Source organism: Ailuropoda melanoleuca, unplaced genomic scaffold (assembly GCF_002007445.2).
Source record: "Ailuropoda melanoleuca isolate Jingjing unplaced genomic scaffold, ASM200744v2 unplaced-scaffold9825, whole genome shotgun sequence".
In the NCBI taxonomy this organism is placed as follows: domain Eukaryota; kingdom Metazoa; phylum Chordata; class Mammalia; order Carnivora; family Ursidae; genus Ailuropoda; species Ailuropoda melanoleuca.
In genome coordinates this window covers 35,677-60,470 of record NW_023255353.1, presented here as the reverse complement: position 1 = coordinate 60,470, position 24,794 = coordinate 35,677, and the positions used below count along the sequence as shown (strand labels likewise).

The 24,794-nt window shown below is 35.5% G+C and overlaps 1 protein-coding gene across 7 annotated transcripts in view; it reads left to right on the top strand.

Moving 5' to 3' along the window:
• The window catches only part of ZMAT1 (zinc finger matrin-type 1), a 36,742-nt gene that overhangs the window by 3,224 nt on the left and 8,724 nt on the right, over positions 1-24,794 (top strand). Inside the window, exons 2-5 of one of the 7 annotated variants that reach the window (XM_034653552.1) lie at positions 12,042-12,148; positions 19,461-19,562; positions 19,640-19,814; positions 21,575-21,640. In XM_034653552.1, coding sequence (XP_034509443.1) covers positions 12,042-12,148; positions 19,461-19,562; positions 19,640-19,814; positions 21,575-21,640 — 450 coding nt within the window. The other 6 variants (XM_034653551.1, XM_034653553.1, XM_034653554.1 and 3 more) reach the window with 6 other exon arrangements.

Here is a 24,794-nt window from a genome sequence, read left to right as displayed (position 1 = left end):
CCTTCGTCTCCTTATTATTTGGTAAAGTTTCAAGCCCACCATAAGAAAACCTAGTTAATGGCCTTTCCTTCATTTATTCAGGAATCATTTATTGAACGCCTGTATGCGTGTGTGCCAGGCACTATGCTCAGTGATGATGATATAGATGAATTAGACACAGCTATATTAAAGAGCTCAATAGTAGTACTTGATAGTAAAATTATAAAATGAACAAATAACTGGGAAAAAATACAATTTTAAATATTACTTGTCAAACTCAAACTATCAGGGCTGTCCCATTGTTCATTATAAATCTGTATTCTACCCTTGGTGTCTTATATACTACAGGCACACTAAAACACATTATATTATAAATGTGGTATCTAGGAAGGAATAATTAGCAGCCTGTTAGAATTAATTTTTAGTTCATTACATTTGGCAGGGTGGAGATATCTGGAGAGAGGTTAATGACCACTTGTTAGCTTCTGACCCTCTGTCTTTATTAGGTGTCAATATGTGATAATATTGACTAAGCATGCCCCCTCCTATATTCATCATCTATCTGTTAGGGTATGAACTTTGATTCTTTTCCACCTGAAACCAGTCTTGTAGATCCATTCACACTTACTAACCTGTTGGAATGAATGGCATGGTGGCTTTCTGACACCAAGTAGCTCTCATAGGATCAAGTAAATTAATGGATATACACAGGACTTGAATTCATTTTATAACTTCACAAGCAGGCAGGACTCCAGAGCTAACTAGCCACAGAGTGCTTATAATTATGAAGGTCAGGGACTTAGTTTAAATAAAGACAAAGTGGGGCGCCTGGGTAGCGCAGACGTTGAGCGTCTGCCTTCGGCTCAGGGCGTGATCCTGGAGTTCTGGGATCGAGTCCCACATCGGGCTCCTCGGCTGGGAGCCTGCTTCTTCCTCTTCCACTCCCCTGCTGTGTTCCCTCTCTCGCTGGCTGTCTCTCTGTCACATAAATAAATAAAAATCTTTAAAAAAAATGTTTAAATAAAGACAAAGTAAATATTAAACATATAATTAGTACTCCCAGTAATTTTATTAATTGCATTGTATTTTGTAATTGTTAATATATTACAGGAAAACCTTCATTATTTTTTTATTGTAACAATCTGTGTAAAATAACCAAAACTTGCCAAACTTATAGGTCAGGTGCTAATCTTATAAACTGAGAAAGTAAGGATACCAGATAGCATTATAACTGAGTGTTCATAATGCTCACAGGTACAAATCTGCATTTCTGGCACAAATACTATTTCTGAAAACTCCTTAAATGGGTTATGATATTTAGGGGAAAACAAGAGTTAAAACACCTTGGCAAGGTTAACGTGGTCCGTTTTCCACCATAACTTAGTGTCGAGCCTGTTTATCTTTCCTTTATATGATGGCATTAAAAAATTGCAAAGGTCGAGTCAGCTATTAAAAAAACCTTTTAAATCAAAATGTTTGAGGGAGGCTATCTCAAAAGGTGTAATCATGGAGAATACAGCACATTTGCGCTTTGCAGAAGTAAAATGATGATTTCTCTGGTTTATTAATACCTGACTTTAAATCTGTGACTAAGAGTGAGATTTATGTTTATATGATTGCAGCCAACTCTTTTGAGGTTTGCTCCATTCTTGTCACTTTATTAAAATAGGATGCAAAAAGGTTTTTTTTACAATGCTATTTTTTTTGCATCAATATCAGTTGGACTGTGAAATTTCCACCTCAACAAAGCATTAAAGCAGTTAATAGCTAGTTATTGCCATAAACATTTGATGGGTTGTCTTGAGGAAGAAATTTGATGTTTTGTACAACTAAATCTAATTGTCAGCAGTAAATGTAAGTAAGATTCAGTTTGTTAATTATAGCCATTTATATATAGAATCATCTAATTTTAATAAGCTTAAACTTCTTATCAAGATTACCAAAGAACATTTAATTGGAGTGAACAGAGAAAGTTCTTGTACTTAGGACTGAAGGAAAGTTACAATCTTCCTTTCCTTAGAAATCCTGTGTGGTTGGTTTTTTTGGTTTTATTTGTTTGTTTGTTAATTAATCATTCTATCTATCTATCTGTCTATCTATCTATCTATCTATTTTTTTATTTGAGAGAGAGAGAGAGAGTGCATGCACGGTGCATCCGGGGTGTAGAGGGAGAGGGAGAGAGAGAATCTTAAAGAGGCTCCCCACCCAGTGCAGACCCCAACACGGGGTTTGATCTCAGGACCCTAAGATCATGACCTGAGTCAAAATCACGAATCAGACACTTAACCGACTGAGCCATGCAGGCACCCCAGACCCTGTATGGTTTTTAATTTCATTCGTGAGAGTGGACCAAATCATAGGAATAGATTCATTGTATTTTTTTCTGACTCATGCCACAAATGTTTTTCTTTTATCACAAAAATCTATTTCATCCTAAGTTGTCTGGTGTTATCTAGTAGTATTAGAAGAAAGTTTCAAATAAGATAATTTGGATTTCACACTCGATTGCATTTTTGGATACAGAAGTTAATGGTATTTTACTTTAATATAATAATGCAGCTATTTGGAGTAGGTACAATCCAACAAAGGTCTCTAAAAATGAGTTTCTGGGAAGTGAATCCTCTTTGCTTTTTATATCATCAAAGGCAGACACTCAAACAAGCTGAATTGAATATTTTTATGTCAACATAAGGGATTCTAATCCACAGAATTAATTATTTGTACTAACATTTGTATCTCACTTACTTAAAAAACATCCCTCAGCTATTACTAATGCCTCTCCTCAGACTTCTGGAACGTTTTCATAGTCAAAATCCACCTGAATCTGGAATCATATATTTTAACTTCCCCAATCCTTTGTTTCCTTTGGCCTCTCTAGGCTTTAGCTTCCTTATTTTGAAACGAGAACATTAGACTAAATCACTTAAAAACTAGAAGCAATTTTGCCCTACAAGGGACATGTGTCAATGTCTGGAGATATTTTTGTTTGTCACAGCTGGGGAGTGCTGCCAACTTCTAGTTGGTAGAGGCTGGGGATGCTGCTAAATGTCTTACCATGCATTGAATAGCCCCTCACAACAATGAATTATCTGGCCCAAAGTGACAATAGTGCTAAGATTCAGAAACGTTGGACTAGATGATCTCTAAAATTACTCTGACCAGAAAAAATGTTATTATATATAAAGTAAAACTTTCAGCTACTGAATTAGTAAACAAGCATACTTTTTCAAGTGATTATGTGTGTTAAACATTTTTTTTATTTTGTTTCATTTAATAGTCACCATGTCCTGGGAGAGACATTATTTTTCTGTACTTTTTAGATAAAAAAAAAAACTGGCTCAGATGGTTAAATAATTGCTCAAGGCTATATAGTCAGAGGTAGAGATAGGATTTGAATCTGTTTGACCAACTCAAAAGCTTATTTTTTTCCTTCTACCCAGTGCTGTAGGTCATAGTTTTTTCCCCCCAATCCAAATTATTACGAAAGCTTTGCTTTCTCAAGTCATGTAAACACTCCTGTAGGAAGGAAATAAAAAGACTAAACACTTGGGACACCTGGGTGGCTCAGTCGGTTAAGCGTCTGCCTTTGGCTTAGGTCATGATCCCAGGACCCTGGGATGGAGCCCTGCATCGCCCTCCTTGCTCAGCTGGGAGCCTGCTTCTCCCTCTGCCTGTCGCTCCCCGTGCTTGTGCTCTCTCTCTCTCTCTCTCTGTCTCTGACAAATAACTAAATAAAATTTTTAAAAAGACTAAATACTTTCATTAATAGAAAATTAGTTGATTCTTTCTCTCACCAAAGGCTAACACCACACAAAAATATAATCAAATTGTAGGAGCACCAAATACATGAACTTTCTTATCAGATCCCATTAATGATTTGTCACAAAACCACTCTTTCATTTAAAATAACCCTTATGAAAATTTATTAATTAACCCTTATAATTGTTATTCAAGAGAGGGTCACTTATGTGATAATAGCTAAACAAAGGTTTATTACTTGCTCATGCATTTTCCTCTGAATGATAGGTTGACCCTAGGGGAACTGCCTGCCCTTCATCTTGTGGTTGAGGGAGAAGAAGGTTGCTTTTGTCTTTTAGTTTAACTTTTTTCAGTATTTTATTACATTTCTTATTGTGGCCAAATGTATATAACATAAAACTGCCATTTTAAGCCTTTTGAAGCATGCAACTCAGTGGCATTAAGTACATCCACGTTATTAGGCAACCTCACCACTATCCATCTCCAAAAATTTTTCATTGTCCCAAACTGTACCTGTAAGTCATAGTTTTGTTATATGACCATATTTCTCCAATCTAAAGAACTTTCTGATGTGTCTAATTTCTGGAAAATAAAGTATTTAAAAGTTATGCTTAATTTGTTAACAGTTGGCCACCTGAGGAAGTGTACTGTTTATTGTGACCACAGAGGACAGCATTGCAAAGCAGTTTTACTCTCTTATTAACTCTGTAAACAAGACCATGCATTAAATGTTGGTTTTATTTCTTCTGTTCCATATCCTTTAAGCCATAACTCCATTATCAGCCTTAGGTCTTTTTCCGTTTTGAACCTAGTTTTTGATAGTGCTTTCTTATTTCCCATTGCTCTTTTTATGTTAAAATGCAAAGAAATGTTATCAGCATGAGAAACTCCTGTATGTTTCAAAGACAGTATATCCAAGTCTTTATTTGAGAGCACACCATTGTATCACTAAGATCTCATTATCAAGCTACACTAAGGTGGGCTTTGATTCTGCATATAAAATTTTGCTCCCCTATCCATCTCTCTTTTCCAAGTTTATGATGGCATATAAAATTCGAATATGTCAGAGAATGAAGAACAGTTGAGAAGTACTATGCTAGGAATATTAAAGCAACATGTCTAAGATTGGGAGATATTTACCTTCCCATGTTCAAAGGAATATTAAAGCAACATGTCTAAGATTGGGAGATATTTACCTTCCCATGTTCTTCCCATGTTCAAAGAACTTTATTTGCTGCAGATGAGGGATAAAGTCACACTTCACAGCATTTATTATTTTGTCATTTGATATTCTAATGTGTAATCTATTTATATTTTTAACCTTAGCTCTCCTAACTTCTAACTAAATTAGACTGGAAGATGCAGGACCATCTGCCATGAATTTGGTGTATTCATTGTTGGAAAAGAAAACTGAGCCACTCGTACCTAAATTATAACCAAAATAATACCCTAATTCGATAAAAAAATTTGTTGACACTAGCTATAATGACCAAACATTATATTTATTAATAGAAATGCTCTGTATGTTTTTGCAAAGAAATACCTTGGAGAGAACCAATTTAAGGGTTAGGACATAGATAAGGAAATGCAGATAATGGAGGAGTAAGGGAAGAAATATTGGGACATATTGAATTTTTAGGCCCTAAAGTCTGTATGATTGTATAGCTGCTTAAAACTTCAAATAACCTTTTGTGTTTCCTGATGGACTTATTATTTGGAAGGAGCTAAGATATTTGGATTCTTCTATAAGTACCCCGCCAAAATTTTGCTTCTCTGTGTATTTCTATCTAAAATACAACCTTTTCTTATTGATAACTATCAATCCATATATGGTCAAGTACAAAGAAACTTTAGAAATGGAAGTCTGAATGGTTGTATTATGTTCTTAGTCATATAGCTAGTTAATAGGGTAAATAAGGCTAATGCAGTCTCTCATTCTAGTGCTTTTTACAACTCTTACTGCTTTTGGAATTAAGAATCAGTGTAAGCCCATATTTAACAACCAACTGATAAAAATACATTTGTTTCAAATTCTAACCAGTTTATAAAGAGAAAAGATGTGAAAGAGTATAAAGAAGAAAAGGAAAAAGAGGAAGAAACAAATTGCCAAGTTTCTTTAGCTCTTTATTCCTAGCAGAACCAGTTCCAAAGCCCCAGTTCTTTGTGAGAACACTTATTTTAGTTTCTGGCATATGTGAGTCCACAATAAACATTAGTTCCTGTTCCAGCCATCTTCCTCACAGCCAACATCATTTACTCAAATGACCCGTAATTTAACATCTATTACCTGAAGTTGGCCTGCCCTCTAGGTCTTCCCCCTGAGACAGGCTGGGAAACACCTGCACTATATATCACCAATTTCATCTCCCACTTTCAGAATTGGCTATAGGCCATTTAGTTCTGGGAGTCCAAAAATCATTTCTCAAATAGGGGGTTTGGGGGTATGTCAATCAGCTTAGTCACCAAATAGATATTGGGCAGCCGTTATGTGTAAGGATCTGAGCCTGTCCTGTAGGGCAGTGATTCCCAACATGGTTGATTATCAGAATCACTTGTGGTTGGATTGGACCACCCACAGAGATTTTTAGTTCAGCATGTATAATTTCGAAAAACTGCATGTGAATTTGATGTAATACCCTGATTGAGAATAATTTTTACATGAACTTTTGTACCTGAAATTTTGAATGTAGATTTAATCAAATTTGAATTTATTAGGGAAACATGCTATTTAAAGAAAATTAGGGTCAGTCCTCCTAAGTGCATTTTAATGTGCATCATGATTCCAGTATCTTCTTTTAATTACAGGTTTTTGTATATTTTAGTTTTTGATTGACTGAAGTCAGAATATCAGCAAGCTCATTATATTACAATCACAAAGAATATCCCTTTGACAAGTAATTATAAGTGAATTTATTTGATTTAAGGTCAGAGTTCCACTTCTTGCATCAGGAATAACACTGTGTAAGCTTAGATGTGATAGAGCTAAAAGCTTATCATATTCGTAGCAAGTTCTAAGCTCAGGATTTAATGCCCCCCTGGTTTTGATAGGTACATCTCTTATATCCATTCCTTCCTTTCTGTGCCTGCTGCCCCTCTGGTTCAAGCCTCAATGACTCTTGCCTGCAACCGATTCCTAACTCCTATCCCCATTTTGAGCTGCTACTTTTCCCTTTTTGAATGCAGAATTCAATCCAAACGCCCTAGTGAAGACAATTATGATTTGGCCTCATTCCAACCTTTCAGTTATCGTCCTTCATATACTTGCCTCTCCCCAAATGTTTATTCAACTTTTTTATCTTAATTTTACACCTTTTAAATCTTAGTTCAAAACCTGTTCTCTAGAAAACTTTTCTCAAACTCCTCAGCAGGAACATACTGTACCTTGTGTCTTTTATCACTTACGACATTTGATCTTGGGATCATAGTTTTTTCTATATGCTAACTATACACTTAGTAAATTTGCTAAATTGTAAATTTCTTGAGATTAGGAATTCATCATTTCTAACATGTGGGACAGTTATGTATATAATGGAAAAAGTAGAGATTAAGTTTTAGCTCCACCAAATAATACATGTGACAAATAATTTTGATTGTACCGAATCCCTGTTTTCTAATCTTCAGAATTGTGAAATGCCACTTACATTGCAGATTTGTTTTAAGGACTAAAGGGGTAAGCTGTTGTTTTGTTTGACACATAGAAGGCCTTCAATAGATGCTCATTCTTTTTTCTTATCTCTTTCCAAAATGTCAACCATAGTACTTTGACACTAACTTCAATAATTATCATAAAACTAAATGATGCCTAAAGGCATTGATGGCTTGAACTAGAGTAGTGTTATGGGAATTGAAAAGGAAGAGATGGATATGAAATGACATTATAAGCTAGAATTGACATGAAATAGTGATTTTCTGGGGAGAAGAATGGCTGAGATTTTGAGCCTGAAACATTGTGCCATTTAATAAAGAAAAACAGACCAAGAACTTGTTTGAGGAAGTGAGTCAAAGGCAATAAGTCTAGGCAATACCATTCTAAAGAAAAAGTTACAGGGGCACCAGTAACTTCATGGGCTTCATGGAGATGATGTGGGGCACCAGTAATGAAAGGCTGGCTTAAAATACTTGGCCTTGGTATTTCCCAACTTGAGTTGGGAAACACTGAGTTTCAAACATTGAGTACTTAGACCTGGGGAAATCTGGAATTAAAGATTGATCTAAGAGAGAAATGAGTGTTATATTTTAGGAATTACTGAACTTCTAAATTAGTAGTTTCCTTTTGTCTTCTTAAAGGAAACTTACCTTTGGTAGTAAGTTATATTGCCAATAAATTATAATATTTACTAGTTAAAGATTTTAAAGGGAAATTCAAAATCCTACCAGTATGCTCAAATTGCGTATAATAGTTAATTCTGAAATAAGGGAAGTCCTGAAATACATTTTAACCTCTTTACCTTGCTGATTTTAGAGTCAAAGATAAATCATATATTCTAAAACAATCTAAAAAAATAGTTCAGAGGGGATACTATTGATATATTACAGGGATAAATTTTTAAGTGTTTGTCAAGGCATTTCTGACATGTTCCTAATTACAGTTATTCTTTCTTTTTATTAAACTATAATTAACATATAGTATTCTATTAGTGGCAGATGTACTATATAATGATTCAACAATTCTGTATGTTTTTCAGTGCTCATCAGTGTAAGTGTGCTCTTAATGCTTTTACCTATTTCACCACTTCACCCACCCACCTCCCCTAGAAACCACCAGGTTTTGATCTGTATTTAAGAATCTGCTTTTTGGATTTGCCTCTTTTTTACTTTGTTCATGTGTTTTGTTTCTTAAATTCCATGTACGAGTGAAATGGTATGGTATTTGTCTTTCCCTGACTTACTGACTTAAATTAACATTCTACCCTCTAGATCCATCCATGTTGTAGCAAATGGCAATATTTCATTTTTTATGGCTGAGTAATATTCCATTGTAGATATTTCCATCACATCTTCTTTATCCATTAATCTATGGATAGACTCTTGGGTTGCTTCTACATCTTGGCTATTGTAAATAATGCTGCAATAAACATAGGGGTGCATATATCTTTTCAAATTAGTGGTTTTGTTTTCTTCGGGTAAATACCCAGTAGTGGAATTACTAGATCATATGATAATTCTATTTTTTAATTTTTGAGGACGCTCCATATTATTCTCCACAGTGGCTGCACCAGTGTTGCATTCCCAACAGTGTATGAGGGGTCCTTTTTCTCCACATCTTCACCAATACTTGTTAATTTTTGTGTTTTTGATTTTAAGCATTCTCACAGGTGTAAAGTGATACCTCATTGTGTTTTTAATTTGCATTGCTCTGATGATTAGTGATGTTAATTATAGTTATTCTTATCTTGGGCAAGCAATTTTTTAAGAAAGCCTTTTTAGTGCATACAGTGATACTGAAAATTAAGCTTAGTTGAAGATATCTGATATAACTTTTAAAATAAATATCTTTAGGTGTGCCTGGTGGCTCAGTCAGTTAAGTGGCTGGCTCTTGATTTTGGCTCAGGTCATGATCTCAGGGTCCTGGGAAAGAGAAATTAGGAAATCAGTTCCATTTACAATAGCACCAAAAATCATACATTATCTCTGAATTAACTTAACCAGAGAGGTAAAGGATCTATATTCTAGAAGCTACAGATCACTCTTGAAAGACATTGAAGAAGATACAAAAAGATGGAAAAATATTCCATGCTCATGGATCGGAAGAATAAACATAGTTAAAATGTCTATGCTACCCAGAGCAATCTACACTTTCAGTGCCATCCTGATCAAAATACCAATGACATTTTTCAAAGAGCTGAAACAAACAGCGCTTAAATTTGTGTGGAACCAGAAAAGGCCCTGAATCGCCAAGGAATTGTTGAAAAGGAAAAACAAAGCTGGGGGCATCACATTGCCTGATTTCAAGCTATACTACAAAGATGTGATCACAAAGACAACATGGTACTGGCACAAAAACAGACACATAGACCAATGGAACAGAAGAGAGAACCCAGAAATGGACCCTCGGCTCCTTGGGCAACTACTCTTTGAGAAAGCAGGAAAAAACATCCAGTGGAAAAAAGACAGTCTCTTCAATAAATGGTGCTGGGAAAATTGGACAGCTACATGCAAAAGAATGAAACTTGACCACTCTCTCACACCATACACAAAGATAAACTCCAAATGGATGAAAGACCTCGATGTGAGACAGGAATCCATCAAAATCCTAGAGGAGAACATAGGGTGCAACCTCTTTGACATCGGCCACAGCAACGTTTTTCATGACACATCTCCAAGTGCAAGAGAAACAAAAGAAAACATGAACTTGTGGGACTTCATCAAGATAAAAAGCTTCTGCACAGCCAAGGAAACAGTCAAAAAAACTAAGAGGCAGCCCACGGGATGGGAGAAGATATTTGCAAAAGACACTACAGATAAAAGATTAGTATCCAAGATCTACAAAGAACTTCTCAAACTCAATACACAAGAAACAAATAATCAAATCAAAAAATGGGCAGAAGATATGAACAGAGACTTTTCCAAGGAAGACATACAAATGGCTAACAGACACATGAAAAAATGTTCAAAATCATTAGCCATCAGGGAAATTCAAATCAAAACCACATTGAGATACCACCTTATGCCGGTTAGCATGGCAGTAATTGACAAGACACGGAACAACAAATGTTGGAGAGGATGTGAAAAAAGGAGATCCCTCTTACACTGTTAGTAGGAATGCAAGTTGGTACAGCCACTTTGGAAAACAGTGTGGAGGCCCCTTAAAAAGTTAAAAATAGAGCTACCCTATGATCCAGCAATTGCACTACTGGGTATTTACCCCAAAGATACAGACGTAGTGAAGAGAAGGGCCATATGCACCCCAATGTTCATAGCAGCATTGTCCACAATAGCTAAATCGTGGAAGGAGCCGAGATGCCCTTCAACAACAGATGACTGGATTAAGAAGATGTGGTCCATATATACAATGGAATATTACTCAGCCATCAGAAAGAACTTCTCANTTAAAAAGTTAAAAATAGAGCTACCCTAGGATCCAGCAATTGCACTACTGGGTATTTACCCCAAAGATACAGACGTAGTGAAGAGAAGGGCCATATGCACCCCAATGTTCATAGGAGCATTGTCCACAATTGCTAAATCGTGGAAGGAGCCGAGATGCCCTTCAACAACAGATGACTGGATTAAGAAGATGTGGTCCATATATACAATGGAATATTACTCAGCCATCAGAAAGAACGATTACCCAACATTTGCAGCAACATGGACGGGACTGGAGGAGATAATGCTAAGTGAAATAAGTCAAGCAGAGAAATACAATTATCATATGGTTTCACTCACTGATGGAACATAAGAAGTAGGAAGATCAGTAGGAGAAGAAAGGGAAGAAGAAAGGGGGGGTAAATAGAAGGGGGAATGAACCATGAGAGACTATGGACTCTGGGAAACAAACTGAGGGCTTCAGAGGGGAGGGAGTGGGGGATTGGGATAGCCTAGTGATGGGTATTAAGGAGGGCATGTATTGCATGGTGCACTGGGTGTTATACGCAAATAATGAATCATGCAACATTACATCAAAAACTAAGGATATACTGTATGGTGACTAACATATCTTAATAAGAAATTATTATTAAAAAAAAGTGTGGACCTCAAGTGTAAATGCAGAAAGTTTCAGTATGTGTTATTACTACAGTGAGAAACACTATAGCGTAATTTCTAGATTTGAGGGGCTTGTGCAAGACATGTTTTGCCAGATAGGTATGCTAGTCTTTTTAAAACAATGGAGGATGTTTGCCCACCATGAGCAAAGTTTCTTTGTGGTTCCAAATTATTTTTAGGTAACATTGGAGCCGTAGCTCTAGATAAGTGACAGTCTTAAAACAATGTTTTTCTTAGGATTATCTCCTGTAAAACAAAATTTCAAGGGTGGGTTTTTTAATCCTGCCTTTCATTATCGGTGCTCTAGATCACCCAATGAAGCTCATGAAGTTACTGATAATCCCATAACTTTTCCTTTGGAATGATATTGCCTAGACTTATCATACTAAATAAGTAACTCTTGCTATATCAGACATTAGAAGCATACTTAATATACCCATATTAAATTGCATCCTTGATAAGCAAAAAGCTATTAATGTAGCCTCACAGGCACTCAGATTTGAGGTGACATATAAAACAGTAGTTGAAGAATGAAAGTAATACTTCTAAATATTCATTAATATGATATACAGTCTCACCTCCCTTTATTTTATTCATAGATATGACTTGGAATGAACAGGAAAAGACTGAACTTTATACAGATAACTTTTGTAATATATGTGGAGTGGTGCTACAGTTTGAATCACAAAGGATTTCACATTATGAGGTAGGTTAAAAATAATGGAAATAGAATCTAAAGGAGGTTTTTATTTTATTTTTTATGGTTTAATGTATACATATATTTATTTATATATTTGTTTATCCTCCAAACTCATTTAAAGGAGGTTTTTAAATGTAGCAGATAAACATCATATTTTATCATTTTTTATTCTTATGAAAATCCTATGAATTAGGTGATATTATTTCCCTTTGGTGGACGAGGAGACTGGCTCAGAGAGGGACAGTAACTTACTAGCTTAAGTTTGGGGAATTTGGGTTTAAAATCGGTCTTTTTAACTCCAAAGCTCTTCTTTTCTTCACACCATTCTGTCTCCCTTTGTATTCACCAAGCCACTATAACCTTCATGTCCTCATAGTAAATATAAGGGAGGCATTATAAAGCTTGAGTAGGAAACTATTAATGTGAATAAAGCGATATTATAGAACTCCAGAGTCTTCCATTATAGTAAATGAAGGCTGTAAAAACAAAACGAACCAGTCTTGCACTTGACTTAGCCAACATCTTTTTAAGCACAGAACCATAGAATTCTAAAGCTAGGAGAGGGGATGTTTAATGCTCTTACTCCTTTGGTTTATTGATTAAAAAACTGAGACCCAGAAGGATCGTGACTCTTCATAGCATCACTGGCATGACTAAGCTTAAAAATGATTTCTTCTGATTTCATATCCAGTGCTCTTTTCTTTCATTTGGTGTTGCCCCCCCATTTCTATATCCTATGATGAGCTATTGGATTTCTTTCGTATCTAGTGTCTGGATTACCAAACGTACTTGATAAATTTACTTTAAAAAATACAATGCCAGCTTTACTTTTTTATTTTTTTATTTTTTATTTTTTTTGCCCACTATAAACAGCTGCAATTTATTGAACACTTAACATGATTTTTTTTTACAATTATCTAATTTTTTATTCAACCCTTTTTAGGAAGTGTATTCAGGTATGAATACATGGTAATGCCAATCATGCCATTCATTTGTTATAAAGAGTTTTGAAAACAGTCTGCTTGCGTGGGGCTGTTTTTTTTTAATGTTTTTTTATTATATTATGTTAGTCACGATACAGTACATCCCTGGTTTCCGATGTAAAGTTCGATGCTTCATTAGTTGTGTATAACACCCAGTGCACCATGCAATACGTGCCCTCCTTACTACCCATCACCGGTCTATCCCATTCCCCTCCCCCTCCCCTCTGAAGCCTTCAGTTTGTTTCTCATAGTCCATAGTCTCTCATGCTTCATTCCCCCTTCTGATTACCCCCGCTTTCTTTATCCCTTTCTTCCCCTACCGATCTTCCTAGTTCTTACGTTCCATAGATGAGAGAAATCATATGATAATTGTCTTTCTCTGCTTGACTTATTTCACTTAGCATTATCTCCTCCAGTGCCGTCCATGTTGCAGCAAATGTTGAGAATTCGTTCTTTCTGATAGCTGAGTAATATTCCATTGTATATATGGACCACAACTTCTTAATCCAGTCATCTGTTGAAGGGCATCTCGGCTCCTTCCACGATTTGGCTATTGTGGACAATGCTGCTATGAACATTGGGGTGCATATGGCCCTTCTCTTCACTACATCTGTATTTTTGGGGTAAATACCCAGTAGTGCAATGGCTGGGTCATAGGGTAGCTCAATTTTTAACTTTTTAAGGGACCTCCACACTGTTTTCCAGAGTGGCTGTACCAACTTGCATTCCCACCAACAATGTAGGAGGGATCCAGCTTTACTTTTTTAAACACATTTCATTTTGCCCATTGCTCATGTTATTGGCAGGTATATTTCAGTTCTTATGTTGACTGGGATTCAATTACTATAATTACAGATAGGGAAATCTTGTTGGCTGTGGATTGTGAAGACCTACATTCAAGCTTTAACACCATCATTGTATAACCCTGGGCAAGTCACTTTACCTCTCTCAGCATGTTTCTTGAACCTGCAAAATAGGGGTGGTAAAATTTCTCTTACTAAGCTCGTGAGAATTAAAGGAAATCAAATATGTGACAGTGCCGAGTACATCCTCAGACCCCATAGTTCAAAGATTTAGAGTTAGTAAAGAGAGACAATCAGGGGGCTCTGTGATAACTGTGGTTCAAACCATTTGAATTTAAATTTGAGAAAATAGCTTTTTGTGGGCTTATGAAGTTCTATTCAGTGTAGAAAATATACAAAAATACGAGAAAATCACATTCCGTTATAATTCTGTCACTTGTAGGTAACCATCATTTAACTTCTGTTTTGCTAATATGATTCCAGTATGCTTTCTGCATACGCATGTGCACACACACACACACACACTTTAACAAAAGATAATTGTATATGTTGTTTTATACTTGTTTTTTCATACAAGAGCATATTCTGGACACCTGTCCTATCATTACACCTTTTTATTTTTCTGTAATGTTTTAATGGCAATAAAGCATTATGTAATGTTAGAGCATTTTTTATTAACAAATATTTATTGAGAACTTCCAATACTTCAGAGCTTGGATGGTTATAAGGATTAAATTATACATATACAAATTATACATATTGATAAATAACACAATGTCCTTATCTTCACAAAACTCTGCAAATAATGCAGGCAGTAAAAATACATTGCAAAATAAATTTTATGATATTAAAAAGCAAACATAGATAAGTTTACACATTGTATAATTAGAAAATGTTTACTACTAGCCTACAATTAAAAAGTTGGCACTTTATAAAATGAAATTGATATTTAAAGCATTGCCAATTCTAGTACTTTGAAAGGTTATACATTTTCAGAAAGACTGAGTTTTTAAAAATATTTTACAGAATTCTGAGCCTTTGAGAAGCTATTCTGTTCTGGGAAAATTTGGGGAGGGCAAAGCTAGATTTCCTAAGAGCCAGGTTTGCTGTTCACTGTATTATGAAATAAGTACTTTTAAACGGAATTGTATGGATTTCAAAAACATTTTTGAAAAGCAGTATGGTTTTAATAAGAATAGAAAATGGGCTGTACATGTCTCTCAAAATTCCATTTCTTATCAATTTAATTCTAGATTCTATAGGTCACCATTTTTTTTCAAGTTTTTATTTAATTCCGGTTAGTTAACATACAGTGCAATATTAGTTTTAGGTGTACAATATAGTGATTCAGCACTTCCATACAACACCTGGTGCTAATCACAAGTATGCTGCTCAGCCCCCATTACCTATTTAACCCATCCCTGACCCACCTCCCCTCTGGTAACCATCACTTTGTTTTCTGTAGTTGAGTCTGTTTCTTGGTTTGCCTTCCTCTCTCTTTTTTTTCCACTTTGCTCATTTGTTTCTTAAATTCCACATGTGAGTGAAATGATACGGTATTTGTCTTTCTGTGACTAACTTATTTCACTTAGCATTATACTCTCTAGCTCCATCCATGTCGTTGCAGATGGCAAGATTTCATTCTTTTCTATGGCTGAGTAATATTCCATTGTGTGTGTTATCCATTCATCAGTTGTTGGACATTTGACCTTGTTCCATAATTTCGCTATTGTTAATAATGTAGCATATTTTTAAATTTAAATTTCAGTGCCATCTGTAAGTTTGGTGCTTATACTTATTAAATCATCAAAACTCTTTCTAACTTTCCATATATTTTAAAGCATTTCCATACAAATACTCTATTTGAAAAGGTGATTTTTCCCCCTCTTTAGTATACAGCTTGGTTAATACTCTCAGACTATCTCAGTATATAGTATTTATTGCACATCTAAAATAAAACAGTACTGTAGAAGTTTTGAATGTTTCTTAAGTTACTTAAATTCCAGTTAGTTAACATACAGCATAATATTAGTTTTAGGTGTACAATACAGTGATTCAACACTTCCATACAACACCTGGTGCTCATCACAAGTGCACTCTTTAATTCCCATCACCTATTTCACCCATCTCCCCACTCACCTCCCCTCTGGTAACCATCTGTCTTTTCTCTATAGTTAAGAGTCTGTTTCTTGGTTTGCCTCTGTCTCTCTTTTTTTTCCCTTTGCTAGTTTGTTTTGTTTCTTAAATTCAGCATATGAGTAAAATCATATGGTATTTGTCTTTCTCTGGCTTATTTTCCTTAGCATTATACTCTCCCTCTCTTGCTCCATCCGTGTCATTGCAAATGGCAAGATTTCATTCTTTTTTTTTAAAGTTTTTGTTTATTTGTCAGAGAGAGAGGGAGGGACGGTGGGAGGGAGAGGGCCAGCACAAGCAGGGGAAGCGGCAGACAGAGCAGGCAGAAGGAGAAGCAGGCTCCCCACTGAGCAAGGAGCCTGATGCAAGACTCAACCTCAAGACCCTGGGATCATGACCTGAGCCAAAAGCAGACGCTTAACCAACTGAGCCACCCAGGCATCCCATATTTCATTCTTTTTGATGGCTGAGTAATATTCAATTATATGTATATACCACTTCTTCTTTATCCATTCATTGATCAGTGGACACTTGGGCTGTTTCCGTAATTTGGCTATTGTAGATAATGCTGCTATAAACATCGGTGTGCATGCATCCCTTTGAATTAGTATTTTTGTATTCTTTGGGTAAATACCTAGTAGTGCAATTGCTGAATCGTAGGGTAGTTTTACTTTTAACTCTCTGAGAAACCTCCATACTGTTTTCCAGAGTGGCTGCACCGGTTTGCATTCCCACCATCAGTGCAAGAGTATTTGCCTTTCTCCACATCCTTGCCAATACCTGTTGTTTCTTGTCTTGTTGATTTGTTGTTTCTTGTCTTGTTGACACATTCTGACAGGTGTAAGGTAATATCACATTATAGTTTTGATTTGTATTTCCCTGATGATGAGTGATGTTGAGCATCTTTTCGTGTGTCTGTTGGCCCTCTGGATGTCTTCTTTGGAACAATGTCTATTCATGTCTTCTGCCCATTTTTTAACTGAATTATTCATTTTTTGGGTGTTGAGTTTGGTAAGTTCTTTATATATTTTGGATACTAACCCTTTCTCAGATATGTCGTTTGCAGATATCTTCTCCCATTCTGTAGGTTACCTTTTTGTTGTGTTGATTGTTTCCTTCACTGTGCAGAAGCTTTTTATTTTGGTGAAGTCCCAATAGTGTATTTTTGCTTTTGTTTCCCTTGCCTCAGGAGACATATCTAGAAAGAGGTTGCTACGGCCTATGTCAAAGAGGTTACTACCTGTGTTCTCCTCTAGCATTTTTATGGTTTCAGTCTCATATTTAGGTCTTTAATCCATTTTGGATTAATTTTTGTGTATGATGTAAGAAAGTGGTTCAGTTTCATTCTTTTCCATGTTGTGGTCCAGTTTTCCCAAAAGGACTCCACCAAAAAATTGCTAGTACTGATAAACAAATTGAGTAATGTCTCCAGGATACATAATCAACTTAAAAAAATCTGTTACATTTATATACACCAATAATGAAGCAGCAGAAAGTGAAGTTAAGGAATCAATCCCATTTACAATTGCACCAAAACCAATAAGATACCTAGGAATAAACCTAACCAAAGAGGGGAAAGACCTATACTCTGAAAACTATAAAACACTGATGAAAGGAATTAAAGAGGGACAAAGAAATGGAAAGACATTCCATGCTCATGGATTGGAAGAACGAATATTTTAAAATGTCTATACTACCCAAATCAGTCTACACATTTAATGTAATCCTTATTAAAATACCATCAGCATTTTTCACAGAGCTAGAACAAACAATCCAAAACTTATATGGAACCACAAAACACCTGGAATAGTGAAAGCAACCTTGAAACAGAAAAGCAAAGCTGGAGGCATCACAATTCTGGACTTTAAGCTCTATTACAAAGCCGTAGTGATCAAAACAGTATGGCACTGGCACAAAAATAGACACATAGATCAGTGTAACAGAATAGAAGACCCAAAAATGAACCCACAACCATAGGGTCAATTAATCTTTGACAAAGAAGTTTTGAGTTTTAATGATGTTGTGCTTATTAATATTTCCATTTGTATTTATACTCATATATTTAAGCAACTATTTTTGCACTTTTGTCGTATAGATATTTCCTTCTAATACCTTTAAAAGTTCTGTTTCTCATATTAAAGTATTTACTCCATCTAGTATTGAATTTTGCATATGGAGGGTGTTTATGACATTTTTTTCATACAGATAGCCAAGTGTCCCAGCACTGTATATTTCACAGTCCATTCTTGATACATTGATTTGTAGTGGCACTTATGTCATATACTAAATTTCATATACATGTTTGTTTTGAAGCTATTATTCTATATTATTGTATTGCTTTGTTTGCCTTTCTGTACAATAGTTTCACCTCGTTACTATAGCTTTAAAAGGAAGATATGTGGCGGTGAAATTTTACATGAAAAAAGTCATCATAAAGTTAAAAGACAAACCACATATTGAATGGTATTTATAACAAGAGATAGGACCATATATATAAAATTTTACCTCTTTTAAAAAGGAGATCTGAAAGAAAGATAGCAAAATGTTAACATCTGTTAAAAACGGGTGGTGGGTATTGGCTTCAGCTATATTATTTTCTGTACTTTTCTGTAAGATGGATATATTTCATAATTTAAGATTCTGTGGATAGTGATTGTATCACAGCATGTGCTCAGGGATGTTAGTTTCCCTTCTACCTACATCAGCATTTTTGTTATTCTTACATATTTTGTTACACATCTTTTAGAGATTTTTCTAATATGCTTAACCTAGAAGGGTTAAAATCTTCACATAAAAGAATTTGAGGGGTAGGCATTGCAGGGCTGATATGACAGTTCCATGACATTGGGAGCCTAGGCATTTTCTGTTCTGCTGAACTAGCTTTTGTCCTCAAGATCCCTTATAGTCCCAGATGACTGTTGGAATTGTGACCTTTCCATCTTAATTCCAGAAACAGAAGGGAAGAAGGTTAAAAGGGCTCATCCTTCAGCCTGTTAAGGAGATTTCCCAGAAGTTCCAACCAATAGTTCAGATTATATCTTATTGGCCAGAATCTAGTCACATGGTTACATTTTGCTTAAAGGGAGGCTGAAACATGTAGTCTTTTAGCTGGGTATATTGCCCAAGACATGTAACTAAGAAGAAAATTGATATTAGGAAGCAACCAGGAGTCTCTGTCAAAACCAAGAACATAAAAGTTATTGACCTCTAAATTATAACATTACTTTCATTTTAACTGAGATTTAAAGATTTGAAAAAGCATGTGAAGGTCTTTCAGAAACTTGGTACACACCACATATATTACAACTCACAAGTGCTATCCTCAAATTCAAAGAGGTGTAAACTCAGTGTGCCTCTGTTATTGAATAAACAAAGTCATATTATATCTTTTTTCAGAGTGAAAAACATGCTCAAAATGTTAGGTTTTATTTTCAAATGCATGGGGAACAAAATGAAGTGCCTGGTAAGAAAATGAAGATGGATGTTAGGAATTTTGAGGTAAGTGACTTATATTGATGTCGTAATTCTAAACCTTGAGTTATCAAATCATTCTAACAAGATTGTGCTTATTTCAGGTCCATAGGAGTGAAGTAGCAGACAGAAACAAATTTTGTGATCTCTGCAACATGGTATTTAGCTCCCCAGTTGTTGCTCGGTCTCACTATGTGGGAAAAGTCCATGCTAAAAAACTGAAGCAATTAATGGAGGAGCATGATCAGGTATCTCCATCAGGATTTCAGCCAGAGATGGGTAAGATTACATTCACCTCTTCAGCTTCAATACAGGGGCTCCTTATCATTTTTTTTCCAAGTTTGCTATCCATTGTTTTATTGGAGAGACTTCCACTCTGGAGTAATAACTTCATTCTTCTCCTGCCCAGTTAATTCCTTTCTGTGTCTTTGTTGCTTAACATAGAAATTATAATCCTAGCTGAACTTTAAGAAATGTTATGACCTTTCTGTTTTAGTTTATTAAGTATAAATGAAAGCAGGTAATTTGCTATGCTGCTATAAAGAAACAACAAAAAGCAGCCTGAGCTCTCCATTTTTTAATCAAATCATAAAATCTTACTTAGCTCCTTCTTCTTTCCCTTGCCATCTATCTCGTTTCTTCTTCTTTAGTACTTTGTAGAACATTATCTCACATGTGTGTTCACACCAGTATTTTCACCATAATATAGTTATGCTGTAACATTTTCTGACTATAACTATAAGCAAAAAATAATAATAAGTTATGGATTCTCCTTCTACCCTGATAGTTCATTTCTTTCTTCTTATAAAGTACCACCAACATCATCATTCAGTAATGGGTACTTATTTTATGCTAGATCCCAAAGAAACAGAGAACTATAAAACATTGCCTCTTTCCTCCTTCCAGTGATATTGAGTCACCAGCACATGAGAAATCTCACCTAAAGATCTCACTTCTGGCCTAGGGTGGCAGAGTACACCCTGGAAAACCAAACTTGTGTTTTGAAAATTTTGTGTGCTAGAAGAAAAAATGAGATGATTAATCCTCTGGAATAAATAATTTACCGCATTCTCACTAGCTTCAACACTTTAGGAATAAGGCATGCTTAGTATGGAAAATTTACGAACATTAATTTCCAACTCATATTGTAGGCCTCATCCAAGCTTAAAACATACTGTTTTCTTAATAATGATGAGCACTGGGTGTTATACGCAACTAATGAATCATTGAACACTACATCAGAAACTAATGATGTACTATACAGTGGCTAACTGAACATAATAAAAAATCAATAAAAAAGAATACTATGAATAATAATACTATGAATAATAATATAAATAACTATGGATAATAATGCTATGAATAATAAAATAAAATAATTAAATCAGAGTTATTTTTAAACTTATTCTAGTCTCCCTAATTTTTGTATATTTGTTTTTCTTCCTGTCATCTAAAGAGGGTTAGAATGAGTACGGCCTACAATAAGAAAGCATCTTGTAAAGTCTTATTTTCAGTCCCCCAAACTCATCAATTTGAGCTCAGGTAGGATACTAAATGTAAGAGCTCTGAAATAACTATAATTGTGGAAACATAATTTTATAGCCTTAAACAACTGCATAAATTTTATTTTGATACAAACAGCACAAATCTGGACTGGCCAGACTCACTGGGGTACTCCAGAAAGACACCAACTTAGAAGTTGGTACTATCTGTTTTACCCTCACTAATTTTAAGAACCATCCTAAGCTCTCATGCTTTCATTGATTTTTCTAATGAATATAATTAGCCAATGCCTGATGCTGAATATTCTTTCCTGTACCTTTGTTGAAGAAACTTGTTGACAGACTCTATTCGAATTTCTATTCTCACAGAGGGAAATTCTTTTTAACCTGAATACCTTTATCCAACAGCCCTGTGTGGAAAAAAGTCCAAAGATAGCAGTTTTCAAAGAATTCTGAATTCCCCTGATACTTTGTAATGAATGCAGCTCTAATAGCTGAATATATGTTGATCACTTCTCATTACAACTATTTCAGCAGGTGTGCCTCTTACTACTTCTGCAGAATCAACTTTTCTGAAGCCCCTTGCTGTCAAGCCTCCTCCAGGTGGGATTAAAGACAAGACTATGCCTTCCTCTTCCAGCAGTGCTTTGGATTTGAATAATCCAAACAAGTATTGCAAGCTCTGTCCTGCTTCCTTTAATAGTCCATTAATGGCCCAACAACATTATGTTGGGAAAAAACACAAAAGAAATGAAGCTAGGAAGAAATTTGTAGACAACATAAGAGAGAAACCTCTTCCAGCAAAATCAGATGCAAATGGTAAACAGTAAAAATATCCCAAAACTCTTTCATAGGAAGTTTATATTTTATAAAACATACTGGCTTATGTATATATCATTTTGCTGTAGGTTGATAGTACTGATGGGATTATAGAATTTTAGATGAGTAAGGACTTCAGAGTCCACCTAGTTCTGTTGGTTTTCTAGAAAATGAGACTCAGAAAAGTTTAGATGATGTTTATTAATCATAGAATCAAATATAGGTATTCCCATGGTTCCATGGTATATCATAGGTACATAAGGAAGTATTTTTAATTAGTGTCTTGTGGTTATATTATTCAGTCACGAAGTATGGCTTAAGTGTCTCTAGAGTGCTAGGCTAGTTATTGTTGGGAATACAAATGAGGATATACCATTTTCCCTGAAGGAGCAAGTGTGTAAACTAGTTGGGTTAATAACACTTCATTGCAAGAGGCTACAGACATGAATTTTTGTGTACATATTTTTGGTAGCTAGAGGAGTGAAACATCATGGTTCAGAAAACCTTCATATAGGAAGTATATGAATTAGATTGGTAGAAGTGGGAAGAAGAGAGAATTAACAAAGGAGTTAGAAAGAGTGGCAAGAATTCAGGCACAATAAAGATTCTGATCCTGACTGGAATAATCCACTTGCTCTTCTAACCATATTTTTTTTCATTTTTCCCCCACAGGCACCTTCTCACTACTAGTGTATTTTATTCCTTTTTCATATTCTCTCTTCCACCCACTTCTTTTCCTCCACTCACTTTTATTTTTCAATTCTTTTCTTCCTAGACCTCTCTGCTTCATGTGAAAATGTTCGTTACTCCCACCTTGAAGCCCTATTCTTTGTCATATGTAACTCCTTATGCTCTGGTTCTTCTTCTGTGTTTGTTTCTTTTCTGTTTTCTTTGGGGGCTCTTTTTTTAAATTCATTACCTAAATGTAGGTGTTCCTGTGGCTCCATTCTTGACCTTACTACAAACATGATCTAAGCTGTTCCCCTGATTTCATCTCTTATCTGTATGCTTATGACCTTTCTGTCAAGCTTTGGACTCATATATCCAACTGGCAGCTACTGCTTTACCTGGATACCTCATATCCATTTCAATTCCACTCCATCATTCAGAGTAGAAACCTGTAGTTAACTGTGAATCCCCCAACACTACCTTCTTCACTTTTTATATCTAATGAAACACCAAGCCATGACTGTTTTACCTATTCCCTTATCTCCAGCCCTACTCTTCCCATACTTGGTCAGGCCCTCAACATCTTTCCTAGAGCTTTGCTACTCAAAGTGTGGTTTGTGGCCAGGATCATCAGCATCACTTGGGAGCTTGTTAGAAAAAAGAATCTCAGGCCTCACTGCAGACCTACTGAATCAGAAACTGCATTTTGACAAGATCCCTAGGTGATTTGTACTCACAATAAATTTTGAGAAGCACTGTTCTAGAATATTGCCACAGCCTCCTAACTACTCTCCCGGCCATCAGTTTTGTCTCTCCAAATCTGCCCTCAATTTAACCACTAGAGTGTTTCACGTAAAGTACACATCTTTCCATGTCATTCCCTACTTTAAAATCCTTACTTGTTTCTCCTTTTTCTGAGGATAAAAATCTAAGCTTCATAGCTCTTTACCATCTTTCCCTGCCTACCTTCTCCAGGCTTATCCCCTGCTACTTCCTGCCATGATCTGTATAGGTCAGAACCTACAAACTGCTTATGGTTTCCATAAACCATTACCCTATTTCTTGTCTCTGCCCTTTTTCATGCTGCCATTTTACCTGGAACATCTCCATGTTTCTCCTCTTTATCTAATTCCTATGTATTCTTTAACGTACTACTTCCCGGGAAGCCTTTTCACTTCCTTCAAGACTCATCTTCTGTTTTTCCTTAGCCTGCATGTCTAATTTTCTATGTGTCTTTATCTCGCACTAGAATGTATAAGTTCTTTGAGGGAGGGATTACACCTAACTCATCTGTATTTCCAGTGCTAGAGATAGAAATTGGTACAGAGTAGGCCTACCTCAATAGCAATTAGTTTAATATAGAATCAGTGAACTACTAATCTTGATGTATTGAGTGCTAACCCTGCATTTATACTATCTAAGTTTCCTAATTAATGTAATTCAACATATCTCAAAAAGTTACATAGAGATCTGTGTTTTTATCTAGGAATTTGAAGAATGTTGATTTAGGCAAGTGTAGAAATAAAAGTGGTAGGGCTTCTGAAAGTAGTAGATGTTTGGAGAAATGAGAAACTTTAACTTGTTAGGCTATTTTCCTATTGCTGGGGTGAGGATATCTGAAATAAGTACCTTTTAGTTTAATGGCCGGCATTAGGTAAAATTGGAACTGAGTCAACTATGAGAAGTCTGTATACTCTAGTCACTTCTAAAGGGAGAGTCATGTTAGCTTTCTGAAGTTTCAAGGTTATTAGAATACAAGAAGGAGGATTTTGGTGAAATTTTCGTCTGGACAGGGAGGGAGAGCAGACCATTAGCATAATAGAGCTCAAAGAACAAATTTTCAGCCCTGCTTTTGACTGTTCCATTTTAAGAACAGTAAACCTATGGGGATTAAAAAATAGCTGGAGAATTTAAATTAACTAATGAGAATTTCAATGAACAGAACAGAGAATCCCATATTATAAGCGAGCAAGTGGTAAGACAGAAACAATTTGATATATGACAACTTAACTATTTCATTCATCACCCCATTTTCTCCCTTCTTTCTGTCTCTGCCTTTTTTTTCAACTGTTTTGTTTATATATGTTCCTGCTATACCTAATCCCTGTCTGTCTTCATCATTCTCACTGTTTTCTTCATGTTCCTCATCCAGCCCAGATCTTATTAGCACAGGAATGGCTACCATAACGATATGGAACTAAAGTATGTATGTATTTTTTATTTATTGTATTTGTTTTGTTTATCTTACTAATTTCTAGCCTCATTATTG